Source organism: Scardinius erythrophthalmus (genome assembly GCF_964197995.2).
Source record: "Scardinius erythrophthalmus genome assembly, chromosome: 24".
Taxonomy (NCBI): Eukaryota; Metazoa; Chordata; class Actinopteri; order Cypriniformes; family Leuciscidae; genus Scardinius; species Scardinius erythrophthalmus.
Genome location: NC_138244.1, coordinates 23,260,213 through 23,281,666, shown reverse-complemented (window position 1 = coordinate 23,281,666; position 21,454 = coordinate 23,260,213). Strand labels below are relative to the sequence as shown.

At 43.5% G+C, this 21,454-nt stretch overlaps 2 protein-coding genes across 2 annotated transcripts in view; both read left to right on the top strand.

Moving 5' to 3' along the window:
- Positions 1-1,799, top strand: part of LOC308684617 (FYVE, RhoGEF and PH domain-containing protein 6-like) — a gene marked incomplete at its 5' end in the record, with an annotated part of 55,515 nt that extends 53,716 nt beyond the window's left edge. Inside the window, 2 exons of the mRNA XM_081355883.1 lie at positions 1,365-1,507; positions 1,671-1,799. Of these exons, the coding sequence (XP_081212009.1) occupies positions 1,365-1,507; positions 1,671-1,707 (180 nt within the window). The 3' untranslated portion in view covers positions 1,708-1,799. The remainder of the gene's footprint in view (positions 1-1,364; positions 1,508-1,670) is intronic.
- A 445-nt stretch (positions 1,800-2,244) lies between these two features.
- hic1l (hypermethylated in cancer 1 like) lies at positions 2,245-20,972 on the top strand. The gene is made up of 2 exons (XM_081355962.1): positions 2,245-2,358; positions 19,180-20,972. Exon 2 carries the CDS (start codon positions 19,211-19,213, stop codon positions 20,573-20,575), a length of 1,365 nt encoding a protein of 454 aa, XP_081212088.1. The 5' UTR covers positions 2,245-2,358; positions 19,180-19,210; the 3' UTR covers positions 20,576-20,972.
- The last annotated feature ends 482 nt before the right edge of the window (positions 20,973-21,454 follow it).

Here is a 21,454-nt window from a genome sequence, read left to right as displayed (position 1 = left end):
GTTAGATCCAAAATGATGTATTTGGACTTATGAGACCAAAATGTGGATTACCAGAAGTCTATATTTTGTTTATATGGGTTTTGGAATAGACTAAATGAGCTTCTTGTGCTTTGGATACAGTAGGTTATGGAAGCCACGTTATATATTGTGAATCCCAACAATCTTTTGTTCATCAGAAATATATATATATTTTTTTCCCATTGTGATGGATGATTTAGGGAGTTTAGGGAGACTTTTGTGTTCCTCATGTTTATGCTTCTGTGAAACAGGGAGTCGTCGTTGGATAATTTCATGCTCCTAGTCAGTGTGCTAAAAATTGTAAATCTTATATTTGGCAATATACTTCTATTTAGATATTTAACGTGTATTAGAGAAAAACGTTTATTTGATAATGTGGTTTCCCTCCACTTTCATTTGTTTTACTTCAATGAAATGTTATATTCGTGTGCTTAAAAAAAAAAAAAAAGATCAAAGGATAAACAATGCAGATTTATTTTCACATCATTCTTTGATCATATTTACCATGGGTGCCAATAATTCTGACCATGACTCTATATGTTTAATTTGGAGATCTCCATTTATGAAATAAATTAGACAGTTTGCTGCAAGTTAAAAAATTGTAAACATGACAAGTCAACCAGAAACCTTGAGATAAAGGATTAGATGGTGTGAGATAAAACTATTTTGATGAAAGACTAGGCTACTAAGACAAATGCTTGGAATTTGGCATGGCATGCACGGGTGAATTGAGCATAATAATACCAAGAAGGTGTAATAAGAAAATAAATCTGAAAAATCAGAGTCTGAAACGGACTGAAATGATAAATGCTACTCCTATGTTTTGGAATGATAGTATCTATCTACTGTCAAGTGACTTGGTGGGTCAAGTTTCTAAGCACACAAATAGTAATTGATGTGTAAATCTGGCCAAGCATGTGTTAATGTGGGGTTTCTGTCATCAAACTTCCAGCAAACGAGTGAGCAGTTTTTTCAGCTTAGATTCAATTAACTTTTTTCTCATCAAAAGATTAAGGAAAATTAAGTTGTTCCTTATTTTTTACAGTACACAGCATGTCCACCAATATAAACTGCTTTTTTAGTTTTCTCTTTTACATAATATTGTGAAGTGAATGTTTTGTAGTTATTCAGTGCTTTTGCATGATGTAGTAAAAATTGTGTTATGCTGCTATATTTTCGCTTTATGACCACACTTTATTGTATTTTTAATCAGCTAATGAATCCACTGTTACCAGTTCATTGTGCTTGATAAATGTATTTTATACACTGTGTTAAATATTTTCAGTTTGATTTTTTTGTTATTTATTTAGCCTTTATATATTATTTTAATTGTTGTATCCATACAGGATGTTGCAGCTTTGGAAAGTCTACCCCTTCTCGGATTCTCTCTCCGAACAGAGAAACCAGAATCTTCATTGCATTTTAAACTTTATCACAAAGACATGCTCTACTACATTTTCAGAGCAAGTGACAGACAGATCTTCGAAAGGTAATATATATATATATATATATATATATATATATATATATATATATATATATATATATATATATATATAATTGTAAAATATGAAGCTACACATGTAGTAATAATTGCATAATAATATTACATTTAAATATAATCATATTATATAATTTTTTCTCTCTCTCAGATGGATTGAAGCATTCCAGGAAGCCACAGTTCTATAAGCTTCTCTTCCTTAACAACCTTGACAACTATCAGACCAGATCTTCATACAAAAGACAATATTAAAGTTACCTCATGACTAACTTGTTTAAATTTGTGGCTCACCACTTTTGTATGTCCAATTGTTACAATGAAATTTGTGAAGTGAGTGTTTTTAGTTATTAAATTCATAATATATCTGATCATGCTTTTGCATAATATAGTAAAATCCTTTTATTAAGCAGTCATTATGTATCATTTATGGCAAAGCCATTGTACAACCAGTTAGGTGCACTCAATAAATGTATTTTTATAGTTTTTTCTTTCATTTCAGTATTTTGTCATTTTAGAATATGTTGTTTTAGAACTTCTTTATACTTACAAATATTTTATATTGTATTCCAATTAGTCTAATATAATTATACATGTATTCCATTCAACTATTTATTGCCACTCATCAGGGTCAGGTGAACGTATTTATAGTATTACAAGCCTTATGTGTCACTCGAAGAGAATAACCTGAGGTAATACTATAGTAATGCCTCCAGAAGGACAGGTAGGGGGGTGAGACTGATCGTAACTGGGTCAGGGGTCAAACTGCCTACGTCACAAGCTCCTAAGATGGCGTTTTGATGACGACGGGAGAAGTAAGGACCCCTGCCCTTGTTTAAAAGGTATTTGAAAATAAATATATATTTGTTTTCGCATATATATGATGTAAACAAACGCGTTGTGTTGAACTTACGAACTATTATTGATTATTAAAACACAAACGGCATTAAATGCATAGCGCGATCCGCTTACCTAGCCCACAGCTGCCTTGCAAGGTATCATTTCCTGTTTTTTTTTTTTTTTACTTTAAACGAGCTTAAAAATTGTTCAGTGTTTGTCCCATTGTTAACATCTATTACTATGATCCATACTATTCAAGCGTGGCAGAGATTATAAAATAATTAATTTGTCATATACGCACATAAGCACGTCTGTAAAGGATTGGTATCCGCAGTTCCGCATTTATTAAGAGAAACAGATACGTGTATTTTTTACCTAGGACCCACCGTGTGCTTTAACGAGCTCGGGCGTGTTATTCACGGACGTGCTGTTTTCGACGAGTAGGCTATATGTTGATGGGTTTTTTTTAAATAATATTTTGAAATGAAACCAAAACTCGATTTAAAACGCGTAGTTTCGCAATTTTAATCAGACCAGCCCCACTTAATTAGCACATGCGCGTTTGGGCTCGTTATCTGTAACCCGTAGTGTTTAAATGTTAGATTCTTGTTTGTGGATCAATACAACACCATACCTGGCTCAAAAACGGGCAATGACTCTTAATATACTTTAATTATGACCATGATGACTATTATGCCAATGTCCCTTTGAAAATGAACAAAGCCTCTGCTAAAATGCTGTAGTTTGTGCAGTGTTTTTGTACTGTAAAAGTCATAATAATTGTATATCTTCAAATAGTGTAAGATTTATACATTTCTTTTTTGTTTTTCATTGTTAACCTTTTTGTGGACTGTAAAGTTACACTGTTTAATTTTATAGCTTGAGTGACTGTTATGGCAAAAACTGCGTATCATGGGTGTTTTTGGTAAGAGACATTAATGTATTTCTTTTCTCTATCTTAATGCCTTCAAAACACTTCATGACCACAACTGAGTGACAACAGTACAAATCACATTTGTTTTTTGTTTTTCAGTAGATAAATTGTTGGAAAACTCCCATGAAGCATTGTAATAGATCATAGTTGGTCACACTATTTTGCAGTCAACCTTTGTTTAAAATTAGTTACTTACATCAATAATTTTCTATTGAACCATTATTTTTGTTTCATTTATGCCATCCCCAATGATTCATGGGAGTAGTTTGTATCATGAAAGACTTTAAAATTAGCGTGAAATGGAAATGATGATTTTTTCTAAATGCATCTTACAATTTTTGATCTGTCACTACTTCCGTTTAGGGTTGGCTCGATACCACAATTTTGGCTTCAGTACGATAGCTTTTACATTTAACCATTTAGCAGACGATTTTATCCAAAGCGACTTATTAGCAGGATTTAATACCTCTGTATCGATACTACGTTTATACCATAGGTGACTAGCAGCCTCAAAAGATTGCATTTGAACAGTAGAGAAACCGTAGAGTTGCTTGTTCAAATATATAAACAGCACTTCTCAGTGCTCCATACTTGTAAAACTGAAGTGATACACTTAAAATTGTATTTTTTTCAATTGAATTATAAAAAAAAGTGCAATTTCCTATAAAAAGAAATGACACAGAACAAGTGGCACATCTATTAGTTTGCATTTACGATCCAAGACGTAATGCACAGATGTATTTTGACAAACAGCATCATTCAGGATGTTGTTGTTTTTTGGTCTCGTCCATCGCTATGATTATCACTATCAATCATCGCAGTTATGAAACTCAATCCACCATCTAAATAAGGTTGTCAATCCAGAAACTTTGAAATGAGCAGTTAGAAGCATGACACAAAAAGTGAGCAAAGAACACTCCCGTGATAATCACTGAAGCTCAGCGCTCCACCTTACTGACTTGGAAAAAAACGTACTCGGTTACTAACGTAACCTCGGTTCTCTCTAGAAGAGGGAACGAGTACTGCGTTCGTAGAACGCTGCGGGAAAAGTCTCTTTTCACGAAATACTGAAGCAAAATTATCCTTAATTTTCATATTTGTAAAACGCATTGCAGCAGTGCACAGCCATGGCGAGACGGCTCGCTCACTCATTGGCTGTTCTGCGGCAACTGCATGAGCCTATCGAGCGAGGGCTGATGCAATATCAGACCAATGAGAGCGCTTCGCGCGCTCCTCGTCACATCCCGCCGAAACGGGTGTGGCCATCCCCTATAAAAGGAGCTCGAGTAGGCTGATTCAACTGGTTTTCATCGCCGAAGCGAACCAGAGCGAACCGCGCGCACGGCAGGGAACGCAGTACTCGTTCCCTCTTCTAGAGAGAACCGAGGTTACGTTAGTAACCGAGTACGTTCTCTTACGAGAGTTCTCTCGTACTGCGTTCGTAGAACGCTGCGGGAACCACTTGTAAGACGCCGTGCGTGCTGGGATGAGAAAACACCGACCACTGGAAGCTAGTCCAGGTATACAGTGCATAATCACCCGGTAGACTTCGGAGAGTCTGGAGGGGGGGGGGGGACAACCACCCTCAGATAGCTGCGTCCTAAGACGCGATATAACATCACATAGGCAGGGGGAGGCCTGGCTAATGTGGGAAATGTGGGTCTTACGCAAATTTTTGCCCAGATATATGCGCCCTTAGGCGCGAAACAGCGCCACATAGGCAGGGGAAAAACCTGGCTGATGTGGGAGATGTGGGTCTTACGTAATTTCGCCCAATGGATGCGCCCTTAAGCGCGATACAACGTCACATAGGCAGGGAGAGCCTGGCTAATGTGGGAAATGTGGGACTTACACACTTTCGCCCAAATAGGTGCGTTCTAGACGCGATATAACATCACATAGGCAGGAGGGAGCCTGGCTAATGTGGGAAAACATGGGTCTTACACAATTCTGCCCAGAGAACTTCGGCGGCGCTGTGCGTCTGCGATATCAGTGCCGTGTTTAGACAGCTGACTCGAATACGCCGAAAACACTTGGCTTGCAAGTGCGGTGAAGTATTCGGTGGCGTTGTGCGCCTGCGAAATCAGTGTCGTGGTAGACAGCTGATACGGCTAAACCGAAAACAACCTGGCCTGCAAGGCGGGAACTTCTAGGTTGTAGAACCTTATGAATGTAGACGGCGAGGCCCAGCCCGCCGCCGTACATATTTCCTGTAAGGAAATCCCGCTAGACCAGGCCCACGATGAGGCAACGCCTCTCGTGGAATGCGCTCTAATGCCCAACGGGCACTGAAGGCCCTTGGTAGTATAAGCCATTGTTATGGCGTCAACCACCCATCTGGACAGGCTCTGTTTCGAAACAGCCGTTCCCTTGGAACGTCCACTGAACGAGACAAAGAGCTGCTCCGTCTGTCTGAAGGCAGCGGAGCGGGACACATAAGCTCTTAACGCCCTAACGGGGCAAAGACAGCTCGAGTCCCCTTCCTCGTTTGACCCCGGCAGGGCAGACAGGGAAATAACCTGAGCCCTAAACGGAGTGTTGAGGGATTTCGGCACGTAGCCGTGCTTAGGTTTGAGTATGACTTTGGAGTCATTGGGCCCAAACTCCAAGCACGTTGGACTCACAGAGAGCGCGTGCAGATCGCCTATGCGCTTCACCGAAGCGAGGGCCATCAAAAACACCGTTTTGAAAGACAGATGTTTGAGGCTAACAGATTGGATAGGCTCAAAGGGGGGGCCTTTCATGGCTGCCAAGACCGTAGAAAGGTCCCACACCGGGACTGAGGGAGGTCTGGGGGGATTCAGCCTCCTAGCTCCCCTGAGGAAGCGGATGACTAAATCGTTCCTACCCAGTGACTGGCCTGGCGTTGCTGTCGAGCACGCTGCGATAGCCGCCACATAGACTTTGAGCGTGGAAGGGGATCTGCCCTTATCCAACAGCTCTTGTAGGAAGGAGAGAACCTCCGTCACCTCACAATCGAGGGGTGACAGGCCCCGAGCTGTACACCAGCTGGAGAAAACCGACCACTTCGAGGCATAAAGCCGCCTGGTGGAAGGCGCTCTAGCCTGAGTGATGGTGTTCAGCACTCCATCCGTGAGGCTAACGGGTAACCGTTGAACGTCCACGCATGAAGGGACCACAGCTCTGGGTGTGGGTGCCAAATCGAGCCCCTGGCCTGCGAGAGGAGATCTCTCCTCAATGGCACTGGCCATGGAGCGGAGTCTGCTAACTGCATCAGGACTGGAAACCAGGCTTGGTTGTCCCAGAACGGTGCTATAAGCAGTACTGGGCATTTCACTTCCCTGACTCGCTCCAGCACCTGAGGTAGGAGGGAGACTGGGGGAAACGCGTATAGCGGGCAGTGCGGCCACTTGTGGGACAGCGCGCTGTCGTTCTTTGAAAAGAACACGGGGCAATGAGCGTTTTCTGGGGACGCGAATAGGTCCACCTCCGCTCTGCCGAATCTCTGCCACAACAGCCGGACTGTTTGTGGGTGTAGAGACCATTCGCCCGTGGGAACATTGTTCCTGGACAGCCTGTCTGGACCCAGGTTGAGTGTCCCGGGCACATGCACCGCTCTCAGCGAGCTCAGGTTGCGCTGAGCCCATATTAGGAGGCGCTCGGCCAGCCTGTAAAGGGAACTGGAACCGAGGCCGCCTTGGCGATTTATGTAGGACACCACGGCCGTGTTGTCCGAGCGGACTACGACGTGTTGGTCCTTGATGTGGGGACAAAAGCGCGTCAGCGCGTTGTGAACTGCTAGCATTTCCAGGCAGTTGATATGATGGAGCTTTTCTCGTTCTGACCAGAGGCCAAAGAACGGCCTGCCCTCGAGCAGCGCTCCCCATCCCGAGGTGGATGCGTCCGTAGACACCACTTTCACTCTCGAGGAAGTCCCCAGGCTTACACCTGAACGGTACCAATCGCCCGCCGCCCATGGTCTCAGGGCTGCTGCGCAGTCTTGATCGACTTTGAGGCGCAATCGGCTGAGTGCCCACGCTCCGCGTGGCACTCGCGCTTTCAACCAGAACTGCAGAGGGCGCATGCGAAGCAGGCCCAGCTGGAGAACTGATGATGCTGAGGCCATGAGGCCCAGCATCCTCTGAAAACGTTTGAGCGGGATAATCGCACCGCAGCGGAAGGACCTCGCTGCGTGCTGTATGCGCAGCGCGCGCTGTTGCGACAGCCGCGCCGTCATAGAACGAGAGTCCAGAACGATGCCCAGAAACGAAATAGTTTGGCTGGGGTTCAAGGAGCTCTTCGTCCAATTGATCGTGATACCAAGATTCTCGAGGTGATCGAGTAACATGGTTCTGTGCTCCACGAGCTGAGATCGTGATTGAGCTATGATCAGCCAGTCGTCCAAATAGTTCAGCACTCGCATGCCCCTGAGTCTGAGGGGGGCGAGCGCTGCGTCCATGCACTTCGTAAATGTACGGGGTGCCAGGGACAAGCCGAATGGCAGGACTGTATACTGGTATGCCCGACCCTCGAAGGCGAATCTCAAGAATCGCCTGTGGCGTGACGCTATCTGTATTTGGAAATACGCGTCCTTTAGATCTATCGACATAAACCAGTCTTCTCGGCGAATGTGCGCGAGGATTTTGCTGGTTGTGAGCATTTTGAAACTGCGTTTCACTAAAGCTCTGTTTAGTCGTCTTAGATCTAGTATGGGTCTGATACCACCGTCCTTTTTGGGGACTAGGAAGTATCTGCTGTATAGCCCCCCTTCGCTTTGAGCTTGGGATACATGTTGTATCGCCCCTTTGCTCAACAGTTTTGATATTTCGGCGCGAAGCAGGTGTGCTACTTCTGAATTCACCGTAGTTTCGACGCGCGCTGTGAAGCGTGGAGGGCGCCGACAAAACTGTAGCGAGAAGCCTCTCTTTATAATGTCTAGCACCCAGTCCGAAACCCCTGGAAGCGCGGCCCATGCGTCTGCATGGCCGGCTAGGGGTTGGATGCGAAGCGCGCTCTGTTCGCTGTGCGACGGCGGCGCTTCGGGGCGCGCTAGCATAGGCGTTACGCCTGTGACATTTGAGGCGGGGAGCGCGCATAATACAGCGGGCAACACGCTCATCCTCGACCCCGCTACAGTGTTTATCTGAACGAGGGAGGTCTGAGAAGGTCTCATGGGACTCATGCAGCCTACAAGTGAACGTGGGCGGGGACCGGGCACGTTTACTGCTTTGGCCGCGCTGTCTGCTTGAACAGAGCGGGTGCTCACAGGTCCCGTTTTTACAGGGAGCCTGTGGCTTGCCAGACATAGCGTTTGTGGGCACTGGGAAGTGGGCACTTTGACTATGTTTGTGGCGCGACCGAACTGCGTCGATCTTATGAGTACGGGCCCTGTGTGCAGGGCTGTGCTTGTGTGTAGGGATGGGCACAGGGAAGTGGGCATCAACACTACATTTATAGCACCATCGGCCTTGGCCGGGACACCAGAAAATACACTCTTTTCGGGATTTATCTGGGTAGCCGTAAAAACGGCTTTTGTGTGCAGGCAAGCGGGCAGCTGTGCGGGCTTGTGCTCTGCTGAGAACGCTGAAGCAGTCGCAATTCCTGGGACTGAGACAGCGGTGCGCTTTGGTGAGGGCCCGGTCGCAACGGGGCTTACACACCTGCGCTTTCCTAGGCGTGCTAGGACTTCTTTGGGGCTTCCGGCTTCAACACAACCCTTGGTCGCGGCCCGCGGTGAGTGGGGCGGCGGCTGGTAGAGCGAGAGCGAGGGCGTGAGCTGCGCTGCTGTCGCTGAGAGGGGGCGGCCGGAGGCTGAGGCTGTGAGCTCCGAGGGGCCTGTTTCTCACGGCCCTCTGCGGAACTGGAGCGCTTCGGCAGGAAGTGCTTGAATGCCTGTGACGCTTTCTGGGCTTCGGAAAATCTCTCCACGAACTCGGAGAGAGAAGATCCAAAGAGGCCAGCGGAGGATAGCGGGGCGTCGAGGAACGCGTTGCGCTCTGCATCAGCCATCTCCGTGAGCGTCAGCCACAAATGCCTCTCGGCTACGGTAGCGGAAGCCATACAGCGTCCCATGGCTTGTGCTGCAGCCTTGGTAGCGCGGAGGGAAAGATCCGACGCGCTTCTCAGGTCCGTGATGCAGATAGCTTCAGGTCCTATCTCGTCCAGTTTGCGGAGGAGATCGCCTTGGAACACCTGAAGCGTGGCCATGGTGTGCAGGGCCGATGCCGCCTGCCCAGCGGCGGAGAAGATCCGCGCGAGCAGCGACGACGTCATGCGGCAGGCTTTCGACGGCAGCACTGGCTTAGTCCGCCGTCCAGCAGAGGGCGGGCAAAGGTGGGCTGCTATCGCCTGTTCCACCGGCGGCAGAGTGAGGTAGCCTCGATCCTGAGCATTATCCAGGGAGGAAAATGCTGGGGATACAGACGAACGTGTTCGTGCAGAAAAGGGAGCGTTCCAGGCCTTCGCCACTTCTTCATGAAGCTCAGGAAGAAACGGAGCGGGCTTAGACACAGGAGAAGAACGCTCACCAGGGAGGAAGCTACCATCAAGCCGGGTGCGCGAGGGGAGTTCCGGTGCAGACCACTCGAGGCCGAGGCTCGCCGCGGCCAACGCGAGTACTCGCATGAGCTCCCTCTCGATGCTAGCTCTAGCCGACGGCTTTCGGGCAGGAGGCGTGAGATCCGCAGAGCTCGCCCAGTCCTCACTGCCTGAAGCTAGCAGAGAGCAGGAATCCTTATCGACCGACTCGGCTTCAGAAACAACTTCCTCAGATGAAGCGGCGGCAGACTGCGGGCGCTGAGCATCGGGAAGTGCTCCGGGGGAAGCCGGCGAAGCTGGCGGGCGAGCCGGCGAGCTTTGTCGGGAAGAGGTGGGTTCCGGGGCCCGCTGCGAGCGGCGCTTCTTGCGGCGCGGCACCGCGGCGGGGGGCGCAGGCTCGGAGAAATGTGCCAGGCGAGTCCGCAGAGTCACCATCGGCAAAAGCTCGCAGTGAGGGCAGCCGCCGTCAGCGAGCGCGAGCGCTGCGTGATCTTCGCCCAGGCAGGAGACGCAAATAACGTGGCGGTCTCCCTCGGTGAGCGGGGCTCGGCACGAGCCACAGGATGGCATCTTGATAAAGACGCGGCTCTTTTAGGGGTGAGTGTTCGGGGAACACTGCACACACACACACAGAACAGAGCAGGTAAAGGATATGAAGCGCCGGAAAGCGCAGCAGGTACGGCAGTAGAGGCGGCGAAGGCCAGCGGCTTCAAGGGCTCGTCCCGCTGAAAAGCTTGCCTCGACGACGCTTGCTTCTCCGTGATCCAGCGATGCGTGAGCTTCGCTGAAGAGATGAAAATCAGTTGAATCAGCCTACTCGAGCTCCTTTTATAGGGGATGGCCACACCCGTTTCGGCGGGATGTGACGAGGAGCGCGCGAAGCGCTCTCATTGGTCTGATATTGCATCAGCCCTCGCTCGATAGGCTCATGCAGTTGCCGCAGAACAGCCAATGAGTGAGCGAGCCGTCTCGCCATGGCTGTGCACTGCTGCAATGCGTTTTACAAATATGAAAATTAAGGATAATTTTGCTTCAGTATTTCGTGAAAAGAGACTTTTCCCGCAGCGTTCTACGAACGCAGTACGAGAGAACTCTCGTAAGAGAACTCCCGTTATGATCAATGAATATCTTATTTACATAGTGTTGTTCTTTTTATAATGAAAGGATTCACGAACGTGCTTTGGCTTAACTGTATGAGCTTGCTCTAAACAAACTCCACTGTTTTCAGTGGTGTTGAGTGGATTCAGAGCAAATTAAACCCATCTTATAGGCCATTATGTTCACTTGCTCAACAGATATGTCTGTGATGGGCTACAATGTGCAACGCTGCGAAAACACACTGTAAATCGTAACATTTAACCGTGCTTACACAAATTCACATATCTGGTACAGAAATGAGCGAAATCATTATTGTACCATTTGAAATATAATATATACCGGTATTTTTCCATTTTCCAACCCAACTTCCATTACATTGCGAAAGACACATTCTTGATCCTGTCCAGTTGCTAATCCTTTTTTTTTTTTTTTTGTTTGTTTTTTGCTTTAAATCAAAGATTGTTTTTAAGCCCCGATGTATCTCAAAGCTCAAAAAGGCGTTTTTTTTTTTTTTATGTGAAAAACACTAGGACCAAGGGCACTGAAAAAGTGGGTGGACACCTTGAGCTCAGCTGACTTGCAGAGTCACAATATTTGTACACTGTGATTATTTATAACATAGACAATTACTTGACGACAAAAAATTCTGCATTATGCTGGCCGGACAAGTAACTTGGCGATGTCAATTTGTAAAGAAATGCCTGCGCACATATATATATATATATATATATATATATATATATATATATATATATATATATATATATATATATATATAAAATGGTGACGGTGTGCACATGCATGTCATGTGTTTAGTCTATAGGTATGCGCATTTAAATATATATATATATATATATATATATATATATATATATATATATATATATATATATATATATATATATATATATATATATATATATATATTCAAATGCGCATACCTATAGACTAAACACATGACATGCATGTGCACACCGTCACCATTTTCACAGATTCACGTGTTTGAAGTTTACACAGATAACTTTTTCAAAATGTTTCAAAACTTGGAACCAGTTTCAAGGTTTGCGTTCTCGAGCCACCAAACACTGTTGTAGTGCAAATGAACGGCCAGACTGCATTAAAAGTTTTCTGTTTTCTGCTAGAACGGTGTCGTGTTAAGTACGTATCGTGTTAACCCCTAAGTTAATAACTAATGATCTTTGCAACGGAAGTGAATCAATCAAAGACTTACTTAAAAACTTAAAAACTTTAGCTGGACAATAACTTTATTTTAGAGCTGCTGTAAAGCCTAAACAATCTCTGTTACTTTAATTTCCTGTTATCTCTGTAAAGCTGCTTTGAAACAATCTATATTGTTAAAAGCGCTATATAAATTAATATGACTTATTGACTGACTTTATTTATAACTGCATAGTATGGTGGAGTGAAGTTGCATTCTAAAAATAAGTAATCGATGCAATTTATCTTCCGCCTGTCGTCCCCTAGTTTTTTTTTTTTTTTTTTTAAGTTAATGGTGCACTATGCAGGATTTTCAGTTAGTGTTTGTAAACATAACTGTGAAACTTGGGGTCCATTCTTCGTACGTGGATTACTCAATTAGCTGGGTTTCATTGTTGCCGATTTGACATGATCCAGAATTGTCGGTCCCAGCTACTGCTACTTTCTTCCAAGAGTACCCTAACGAGCCATATTGTAATATATATTTATATTGTAAATATAAATTTACAAATAATATTATAATGTTGTGTAGTCTATCATAATAAAGACACAACAGGTTGCTGATCATGGTTTCGAGAATCGATATATCTGCCCTTTCCTATGAACACTAGAACGTGCAGTAATCTCAGACAACTTAATCTAGATATTTTATCTGCAAGTCTGCAAATTCGTTTGAAGAACCAAATTAGCCAGAGATCAGTCATCTTGATTAATCAAGTCAAGTCACCTTCATTTATATAGTGCTTTTAACGATATGGATTGTTTAAAAGCCGCTTTACAGTGATAATAGGAAATTTCCGTAACAGATTGTTTAGGCTTTACAACAGCTTTAGGATAAAGTTAATGTCCAGCTAAAGTTAGTTTTGACTGATTGATTCACTTCTGTTGCGAAGATTATTAGTTATTAGCTTAGGGGCCGCTAACACAACACCGTTCTAACAGGAAAACCCTTAATACTCTGCGGCCGCCCATCCGCACAAAACAGTGCCTGGTGTCTCGAGAACGCACTCCCTGAAATAGGTTCGAAGGTGCAAACGATTATCCGTTATCTCTGCGCAAACTTCAAAAACGCAAACCCGCGAAAACGCAGACGTCTCGCACATGCGCATTACGTGTTAAATACAAAGGTATGCGCGTTTGAATATATATGTGCGCAGGCGTGTAGTCTTTCTTTACATATCAACCCTCAATAAACTACTTGTCTGGCCTTAAAAATTTATAGTACACATTTTTTTTTTGAATATCTGGCATCTGTCAAATCATCTCAAATATATTAATCAAGGTACAAAGAATGGACCCCTGACTGCTCCACATGGGCGGAAGCCCTATGGGATGAATTTGGTCCCAAAATGATTAACACATGCATGCACAATTATCCATGAACTTGATAAATGTTGCAGATATGTTTTACTATCCACAACCAAATGTCTTTCAACTTAAACTTAGCTTGTGTGTGCAAAATTCAGAATGAAATAAATGTGTAGCAATTTGTACAAATAGAGACATTTTTGTGAATACAAATGTTTTCTTTTTTATTAGTGTATTATAATTTGCACATACAACAAAGATGTGCATTTGTGGATCAGGTGATTCATGATCCACACACAGCTGTCTGAGAAAAGCTGCTACCACTAGATGGCAGTAGCCTGCTAAAACGGACAACGGCACCGCAATCAAGCGTTCTTCCCCATGTAAAGCCCAATTTATACTTCTGCGTCGAACTTGCACCGTAGCTACGTCGTAGGCTGTGTGTAGCGCGCATACCCTTCGGCGTACCCTGACGTGCACCTCTCCAAAAATGTAACAACGCGTAAACTCTACGCGGACGCAAGCGCTGTGATTGGTCTGCTAGGACCGCTCCCTCGGGTTTCACATGCTCCCTCTGCGCGCGTCAACCAAGCGTGCCGCACAAGCCCTGAAAAGTGAAGCCAAAATGTCTCGATCGCCCCCCAGTGACTGGTCCTAGTATAGGTCATAAGCCCCGCCTCCCCGTGTTATTCAACGGGACGTAAGATCAACTAAACAATTAAATTACACTTCAAATATCTTTTTTCCAAAGGTGGTTTCTTTCATTTGCTGTTGTTTTTATCTCGCTGATGTAAGTTCAAGTGTCTGTTTCAAGAATAAGTTGTTTTTTAGTTAATTACGTGATTCGGTGGTGTAACCTCATGATTGACAGCTGTGATTGACAGGTTCTCTGAGCGAAGTAGTCACTGAAGCACCAACGGACATTTTTTTCGGGATCTTCGGAGGACTGAGGAGATTGTAATTACTTTGTTTTAACAAGCCTCTTGTCGTACTGCAATCAATTTTTTAAAAAGTGTGCAGAATCCACTCTCCCTGCGTGCGTTCTGCGAGAGTGAGGACGGAGCGCTGATTTTGCGGCTTTACTTCCTGCTCACGACTGCGCAGGTCTGGTCCCGAGATCGCTACTGCGCAGACTCAAGTTCCAATATGTCAGCGCCATATCGGGACTCTGGCGGCTTCAGTTCTTATCAATGGAAGAGAGCGAAGGGGCGTCGTCCATCTTTTTTTACAGTCTATGGCGTCAACGCAGACAACGACGCAGAAGTATAAATGAAAACCAACGCGTTGCCTACAGCGTAGAGGCTCTGGCGTAGGTCCGATGCAGAAGTATAAATAAGGCTTAAGACGCTTAATGTGGTTTAAGAAAGTGATATTGAAGCACCAAATGTAGTACACATTTATTAATAAAACTTAGCTTGTACAGACTTGCAGAAAAATATGAACTCAAAACACACAAAGTTTTACATCGAATGTTTCCTTGCTATAATGAAAACGCTTTACGTAATGAATTAAGACAAAAGACTAACATTAAAAGACCAAACTCGGCAAGACTACCTTATTAATAAAGCATACTTTGTACAGGCAAGCAGATTAAATCAGATTAATATTTCTCTCCCATAGAAAACCATTATAAAATCGTTCATATTCTAGGCTTATTTTTATCTGACTGCACATAGTATGCTCTATTAAGCTATACATAGTATACAAACTTTGGAATTTGAAAATGTCTGTTTATGTTAAAAGTCGATATTTGCTGGACATTCGTTTTCCCTTGCCACTGTTCTATAGAGTCGGCAGTCTTACAAAATTATCAATAGCAGGATTAGTTATATTCATATAACAATATGCAACCATTGTATATCAAAATTAAATATTCATTCAAAATGACCTACGTACGTTATAGCTGCATATTTATACATGACAATGCTTTGACGCAATAACGCACGTCTGCCAATTAAACTGCTTTAAAACATAAGTCATTAAAATGACTTTTAACTTTTAAAAACAAACATTTTCAAATTCCTAAGCTTATAGTAGGTTCCTATTGGAAAGACTGACTTACTACAGGTGAAATGTTTACAGTACTTGCCTTCATGTATGTACAGAATGATTATTTGCAGCAAAATTACTGTAATTACTGCAAAATAATGTTCAAATGGTTGTAGTACAATCCTAGTGCCCAGACTGACTTACTACAGGTGAAATTGTGCCAATACAATGGTCATTAGGAACGTACTACAACCTTTGAACGTGAAAAAAAAAAAAATACTTTTGGTGGGTTATAGTAATTAAAAATATATATTTTGTACTGTAAAAGCGAAGTATTGGCTGAAGTTCACATACAGTGTCAATACACATGTCAGTCTGCCCAGCAGGCATATACTAAAACCTTGTAAATATTGATCATTTGAATGAATGATTGGACGTTTTATATTTTTGGACTGTGAGTGGAATTTAGAATATGCGGTGAATAATAAACCTAAAACTTGCTTTACTGCGCTCCCGGTTGCTTTTCCCTACAAATGCAAAGTTAAACGCAACTGGAAAATATCACGTTAAGTGTTTTCTTTAACAGGCTCTACGGGATAAAAATATGTAGTTTTACTCCCTATATAGCCTATATAGTCTTACTCCCATAGACCCTATTATAAAGAAAACGCTTAAAGGTTGTATCAGCGATTTCAGGCCCAAACATAAATGATCACATTCATCTAATCTTTCCTAACGATCCGCTAGCTGCCCGCCCCATAAGCATGCCGTCAAAAAACGCGTCTCTGTAGGCAGCCTAGGCTCTGAGATCTGCACACAAAAACAGTTGGTTTCACCAACACTTAAAACCAAAATAAATAGTGTTCCAACCAATCACCCACAGGGGGTGGGTGTTGTGAGGCCTATGACGGCTGCACGCGAAAACCTCACAACACCCACCCCTGTCGGTGATTGGTTGAAACACTATTTATTTTGGTTTTAAGTGTTGGTGAAACCAACTGTTTTTGTGTGCAGATCTCAGAGCCTAGGCTGCCTACAGAGACGCGTTTTTTTGATGGCATGCTTATGGGCGGGCAGCTAGCAGATCGTTAGGAAAGATTAGATGAATGTGATCATTTATGTTTGGGCCTGAAATCGCTGATACAACCTTTAACGTGCCTTATTGCAGTAAGATGGGGATATACTAAAACTCACTAGCCTGTACACCTTATTGAGCATGCAACTATAAAGCATGTTGAGTGTTTTTATAATGGTTTTCTACGGGAGAGAAATGACTAACCTCACGTGTTATGTTCATAATCTGATTTAATCTGCTTGCCTGTACAATGAATGCTTTATTAATAAGGTAGGCCTGTAGTCTTGCCGAGTTTGGTCTTTTAAAGGTCCCATGACATGCTACTTTTTGTAGGCTTTAATATAGGCCTTAGTGGTCCCTAGTACTGTATCTGAAATCTCTTTTCAAAAATTCAGCCTCGGTGCAGAATTATAGCCACTACAAGCCAGTCCCAGAATGAGCTTCCTTCCAACATGCCGTTTCTGTGTCTGTAGCTTTAAATACTAATGAGGAGGAGAAAGGCGGCGCAAGGTGGAGGGTGGGTGTGGCCTTGACCATCTTGCGCAACGGTACCGGTCCGTGCATGTTTACGTTGGATATAGCAATGGCACGAAGACACGTAGTCGTTCAAGCATTTCAGTTTGACCCAGAATCTGATCCGGATGGAGAAGCAACAACTCAGCGGTTCCAGCAGGACGTTTCCGAATGGTTAGTTTAAAATATTATGTCTGGATACGGTACTTTATTCGGATGGTTTACAGTTATTATGTAGCTAACGCTAATCTACTGTTGCCTTTTCATGAGAGATCTGTAACATCTGTAATTTATCTTATTACAATTACATCAGGAAACATCACCAACAGGAAAACAGTTATCCAAATAACAAAGAAGTGTACAACACTCGCGTTACAGTGTGTGTATTCACACACATAAACTGCATAGCTGCATAGCTAATGTGACAGCCACATTCTACGTGTAACAGTCTAGGCAACCATAAACAGTAAAGCAACACACTTATATATCATTAGTTGACTTACTTGTTTGAGGTGTGTAGCTGAGCCAAAGAGAGTGATCCAGACTTTAGTTTCAGACGTTCAGCAAGCCCAGCTCTGTATTAACCCTTGGGTGTTCATTTGTAACGTTACATCCAATTATTGAGCAATTGTTATGCTTCGCTCGCTCAAAAGCCATGATATCTCTCGTGGACAAACTAAAATCGCGCGCGCGCGTTCCTACTTCCTATCGCATTTTCTCATGGGCGGAAAATATTCTCTGGGCGGGCAAAGCAGAGACAGGGGAGGTAACATTCCTCCTTATAACGTCACAAGGAGGAGATTCAAGATCAGCGCGATTGAGCCTCTATTTTCTCAAAGGCAGAGAGAGATGGCAAAAGCTCGATTTACACCGATTGAAATTTCTAGAAACTTGGGGACCATATACAGGCTAGGGGAAGTCATATTAATGTTAAAAAACCTCAGAAAGTGAAAATTTCATGTCATGGGACCTTTAATGTTAGCCTTTTGTCTTAATCCATTACGTTAAGCAATTTCTTTATAACGAGGAAACATTCGATGTGAAACTTTGCGTGTTTTGAGTTCATATTTTTCTGCTAGTCTGTACAAGGTAAGCTAAGTTTTATTAATAAGTTGTGTACTAAATTTGGTGCTTCAATATCACTTTCTTAAGCCACATTAAGCATTTGATTGCAGTGCAGTTGTCTGTTTTAGCAGGCTACTGCCATCTAGTGGTAGTAGGTTTTCTCAGACAGTGTGTGTGGATCGTGAAAGGCTTAACCGGCGGAATAAAAGTCTCAAAATCCAAATCAATCAAATAGGATCAACTCAGAAAGAGTCAATGAATGCATGCATGTCACCTGATCCACAAATGCACATCTTTCTAGTTACACGCACAAATTTTGATACATTTAATTCTGAATTTTGCACACGCAAGTTGAAAGGCATTTGGTTGCGGATGGTAGAACTGCAACATTTATCAAGTTCATGGATAATTGTGCATGCATGTGTTAGTCATTTTGAGACTAAATTTATGCCATACAAGCCCTCTCCCCTGATATATCAGTTGCACACCCAGCTCAACCGACTCAAGAGATTACCTGCAGGAAAGATGAGCGATGAGCTTTTCTACACATTTTATTTTTGTCATGCATAAATAATTTGTAAATGAAAGAATAGTTATGCTAATATTTAGATGACTGGCTGTAATTTGTGAGCGAGTTTTAGCCATCTTCTCTTTAGCCATCTTGCTTTTTTTTTTATTTGATTTTATTGTCATAATGCCTAATAATCTGACTCAAGTTACAGAACAGGTAATAACAACATTAGCTGATTGTTTTTGAGCTTCCCGAGCTTCAGACACCAGCGTTAAAGTCCCGCCCACACCTGCACAGTGTTTTGTGATTGGCTGGGGCTACACACCCACTGGCCAAAGATTGTCCTCCAGAAACGTCATGAGCACAGGAATTCAAGAAGAGATTAAGAAATTTCAGGCACAGGACAATTTTTCTGCTGAAACAAACACCACCACACACTTCTAGTGGACCATAAGTAATGATTGAGAGCCTGAGGCATTATTTTTGTGCGAGTCTATACTTTATTTTTCCTGAAAATCCTTCATAGAGCACCTTTTAAGGCAAAGCAGATGTTATTGATTATCCGTGAGGGTCTGTGTCACACCAAAATAACATTTCGTCATCCTTTCTTACAGTGACACCAATGCAAAACATCAAGGGTAGGCGATGGAGCTCCCCAACTACGCCAGTCAACTGCTTCTCCAGCTCAATCAACAACGCTCAAAGGGCTTCCTGTGCGATGTCATCATCATGGTTGAGAATACACTCTTCCGAGCTCACAAAAGTGTCCTCGCCGCCACCAGCCACTACTTCAAGTCCCTTGTCCTTCATGATAACCTCATCCACCTTGACCCTGATATGGTGGATCCAGCTGTTTTCCAGCAAATTCTGGATTTCATTTACACCGGAAAATTGTCAGATGAGACGTTTGAGGCTCTGGATTTGAGCTCTCTGCTCACCACAGCTAACTTTCTCCAGCTCAATGACCTCGCAAGCCTGTGCTCCACTAAGATTAACCAAAATGGATCCCTCAATAGCGTAGCATGTGGGAGCTCCAAATCTTTATTTCGCCTGTATGAAGACCAGTCATCAGACACTGAAACGTACACGTGTATGACTCCTCCCAAAAAAAGGCATAATGCTGAAAGTAAATGTAGGAAAAAGCAGGACTTGGGGTTGGATTTGACTAAGAAGAATGTGAAGTCTGAGACGAATGATACGTTTTTTCTTACTAGAACCATCTCCAGCAATATGCAGCTAGGAATAAATGGGAAGTGTGTTCCAAAGAAAGAAAAGTGGATAATTCCTTTGGATGGAGCTCAGGAAAGAAAAAGGGAGGGATCCCGAAGAAAATCCAAGGTCAGTGGTTACATTCCTCTTAGCAGGGTTGGAAGTCAACTAAGCCAGAATCAGACTTTCACTTTACAGTTGTCTGTAAAGAAAGAGAAAGGAATTGGAGGGAAAACAGATGAAACTGATGGCCAAAAACCAAACAATGGCAGCACCAATTTTGTATATCAAAAGGAGACCTTTCTCAAAGAAGCTGAAGGGGACAACCCTTACGTTTGTATACCATGTGAAAAGGGTTTCCCCTCCTCCGAGAGTCTCAAGTCCCATGTGGAAAGTCATTTGGATGGAGACCTGGATGTGAAGGTTGAGGACGAGGAGGAAGAGGAACGTGATGGAGACGCTGGAATCACCAGAGTCTCGCAAGAAGCTGCTGAAAGCCTGGAGCAAAGTCCGCGAAAGTCCCTTAAAGATGTTGACACCTTGCGTCCATTCCCTTGCAACATTTGCGGCAAGATGTTCACACAGCGCGGCACTATGACCCGCCACATGCGCAGCCACCTCGGTCTAAAGCCGTTTGCGTGTGAGGAGTGTGGTATGCGCTTCACCAGGCAGTACCGTCTCACTGAGCACATGCGTGTCCATTCAGGGGAGAAACCGTATGAGTGCCAGGTCTGTGGTGGGAAGTTTACGCAACAAAGAAACCTCATTAGTCACATGCGGATGCATACCTCAGCATCTTAGAACAGGTCAAAGAGCCCTAAACTTGGATAATGCAGATACCAACAGTTCTCATTAGTGCTTTGGTTTAGGTTCTTTTAACTAGGGCTCAGTTCTCCCACAAGTTCTCCAGAACACTACAAAGATTCATCTAGATATTCTTTACAGTTTTAGCTTTATCCACAAATCTTCTGGAATTCTAAAAAGAGTCCTCTATCTCAAAAAGGAAACCTCCGTAGTCCAATCTAGGGTACGATTTTGGCGACGTTTACTTTTTGATCTAATTTAGGGTTCAGTTTCAGCCACAAATTCTTAAATTCTACAAATATTCTTCTAGCTCAAAAATGATACCTCTGAAGATCTAGAGTAGGGCTATGTTCACACGGTCAGTCCAAATCCGATTATTTGTGCATTCGATTGGAATCTGATCTATATTATTGACTGACCACACTGTGTATCGTAACTGTTCGTACCTGATTTGTGTGTCCCGTGGTGCTCTTTCTTTTTCTGGAATATCTGCATGTTTCTATTGCAATGACGTTGTGTTAGTAGGCATACGCCAAAAACAGCAGCATCGTGGAGGGTTTTGCAATACAGACGTCTTATTTACAACTTGATAATGTGTAACCACCGCGCTGGACTACTACAACTGAGGCAGCAGCAGAAACGTCTGACATGTTTACGTTTTACGTGGCCTTAGAAAGTGACATAAACGAAGAAATGCAATTTAAATAGGATTTCAAACCACATATGAATGTAGCTTTTTTTCCCGTTCACATCTGCTTTATGATCAGAAAAATATGATCAGATTCAATCCGATATGCACAAAAATCTGATTTGGACTGACAGTCTGATGAGGCTTAGGAGTAGCCAACCTGGAGGGCCTTTCAACCCAATCTATTG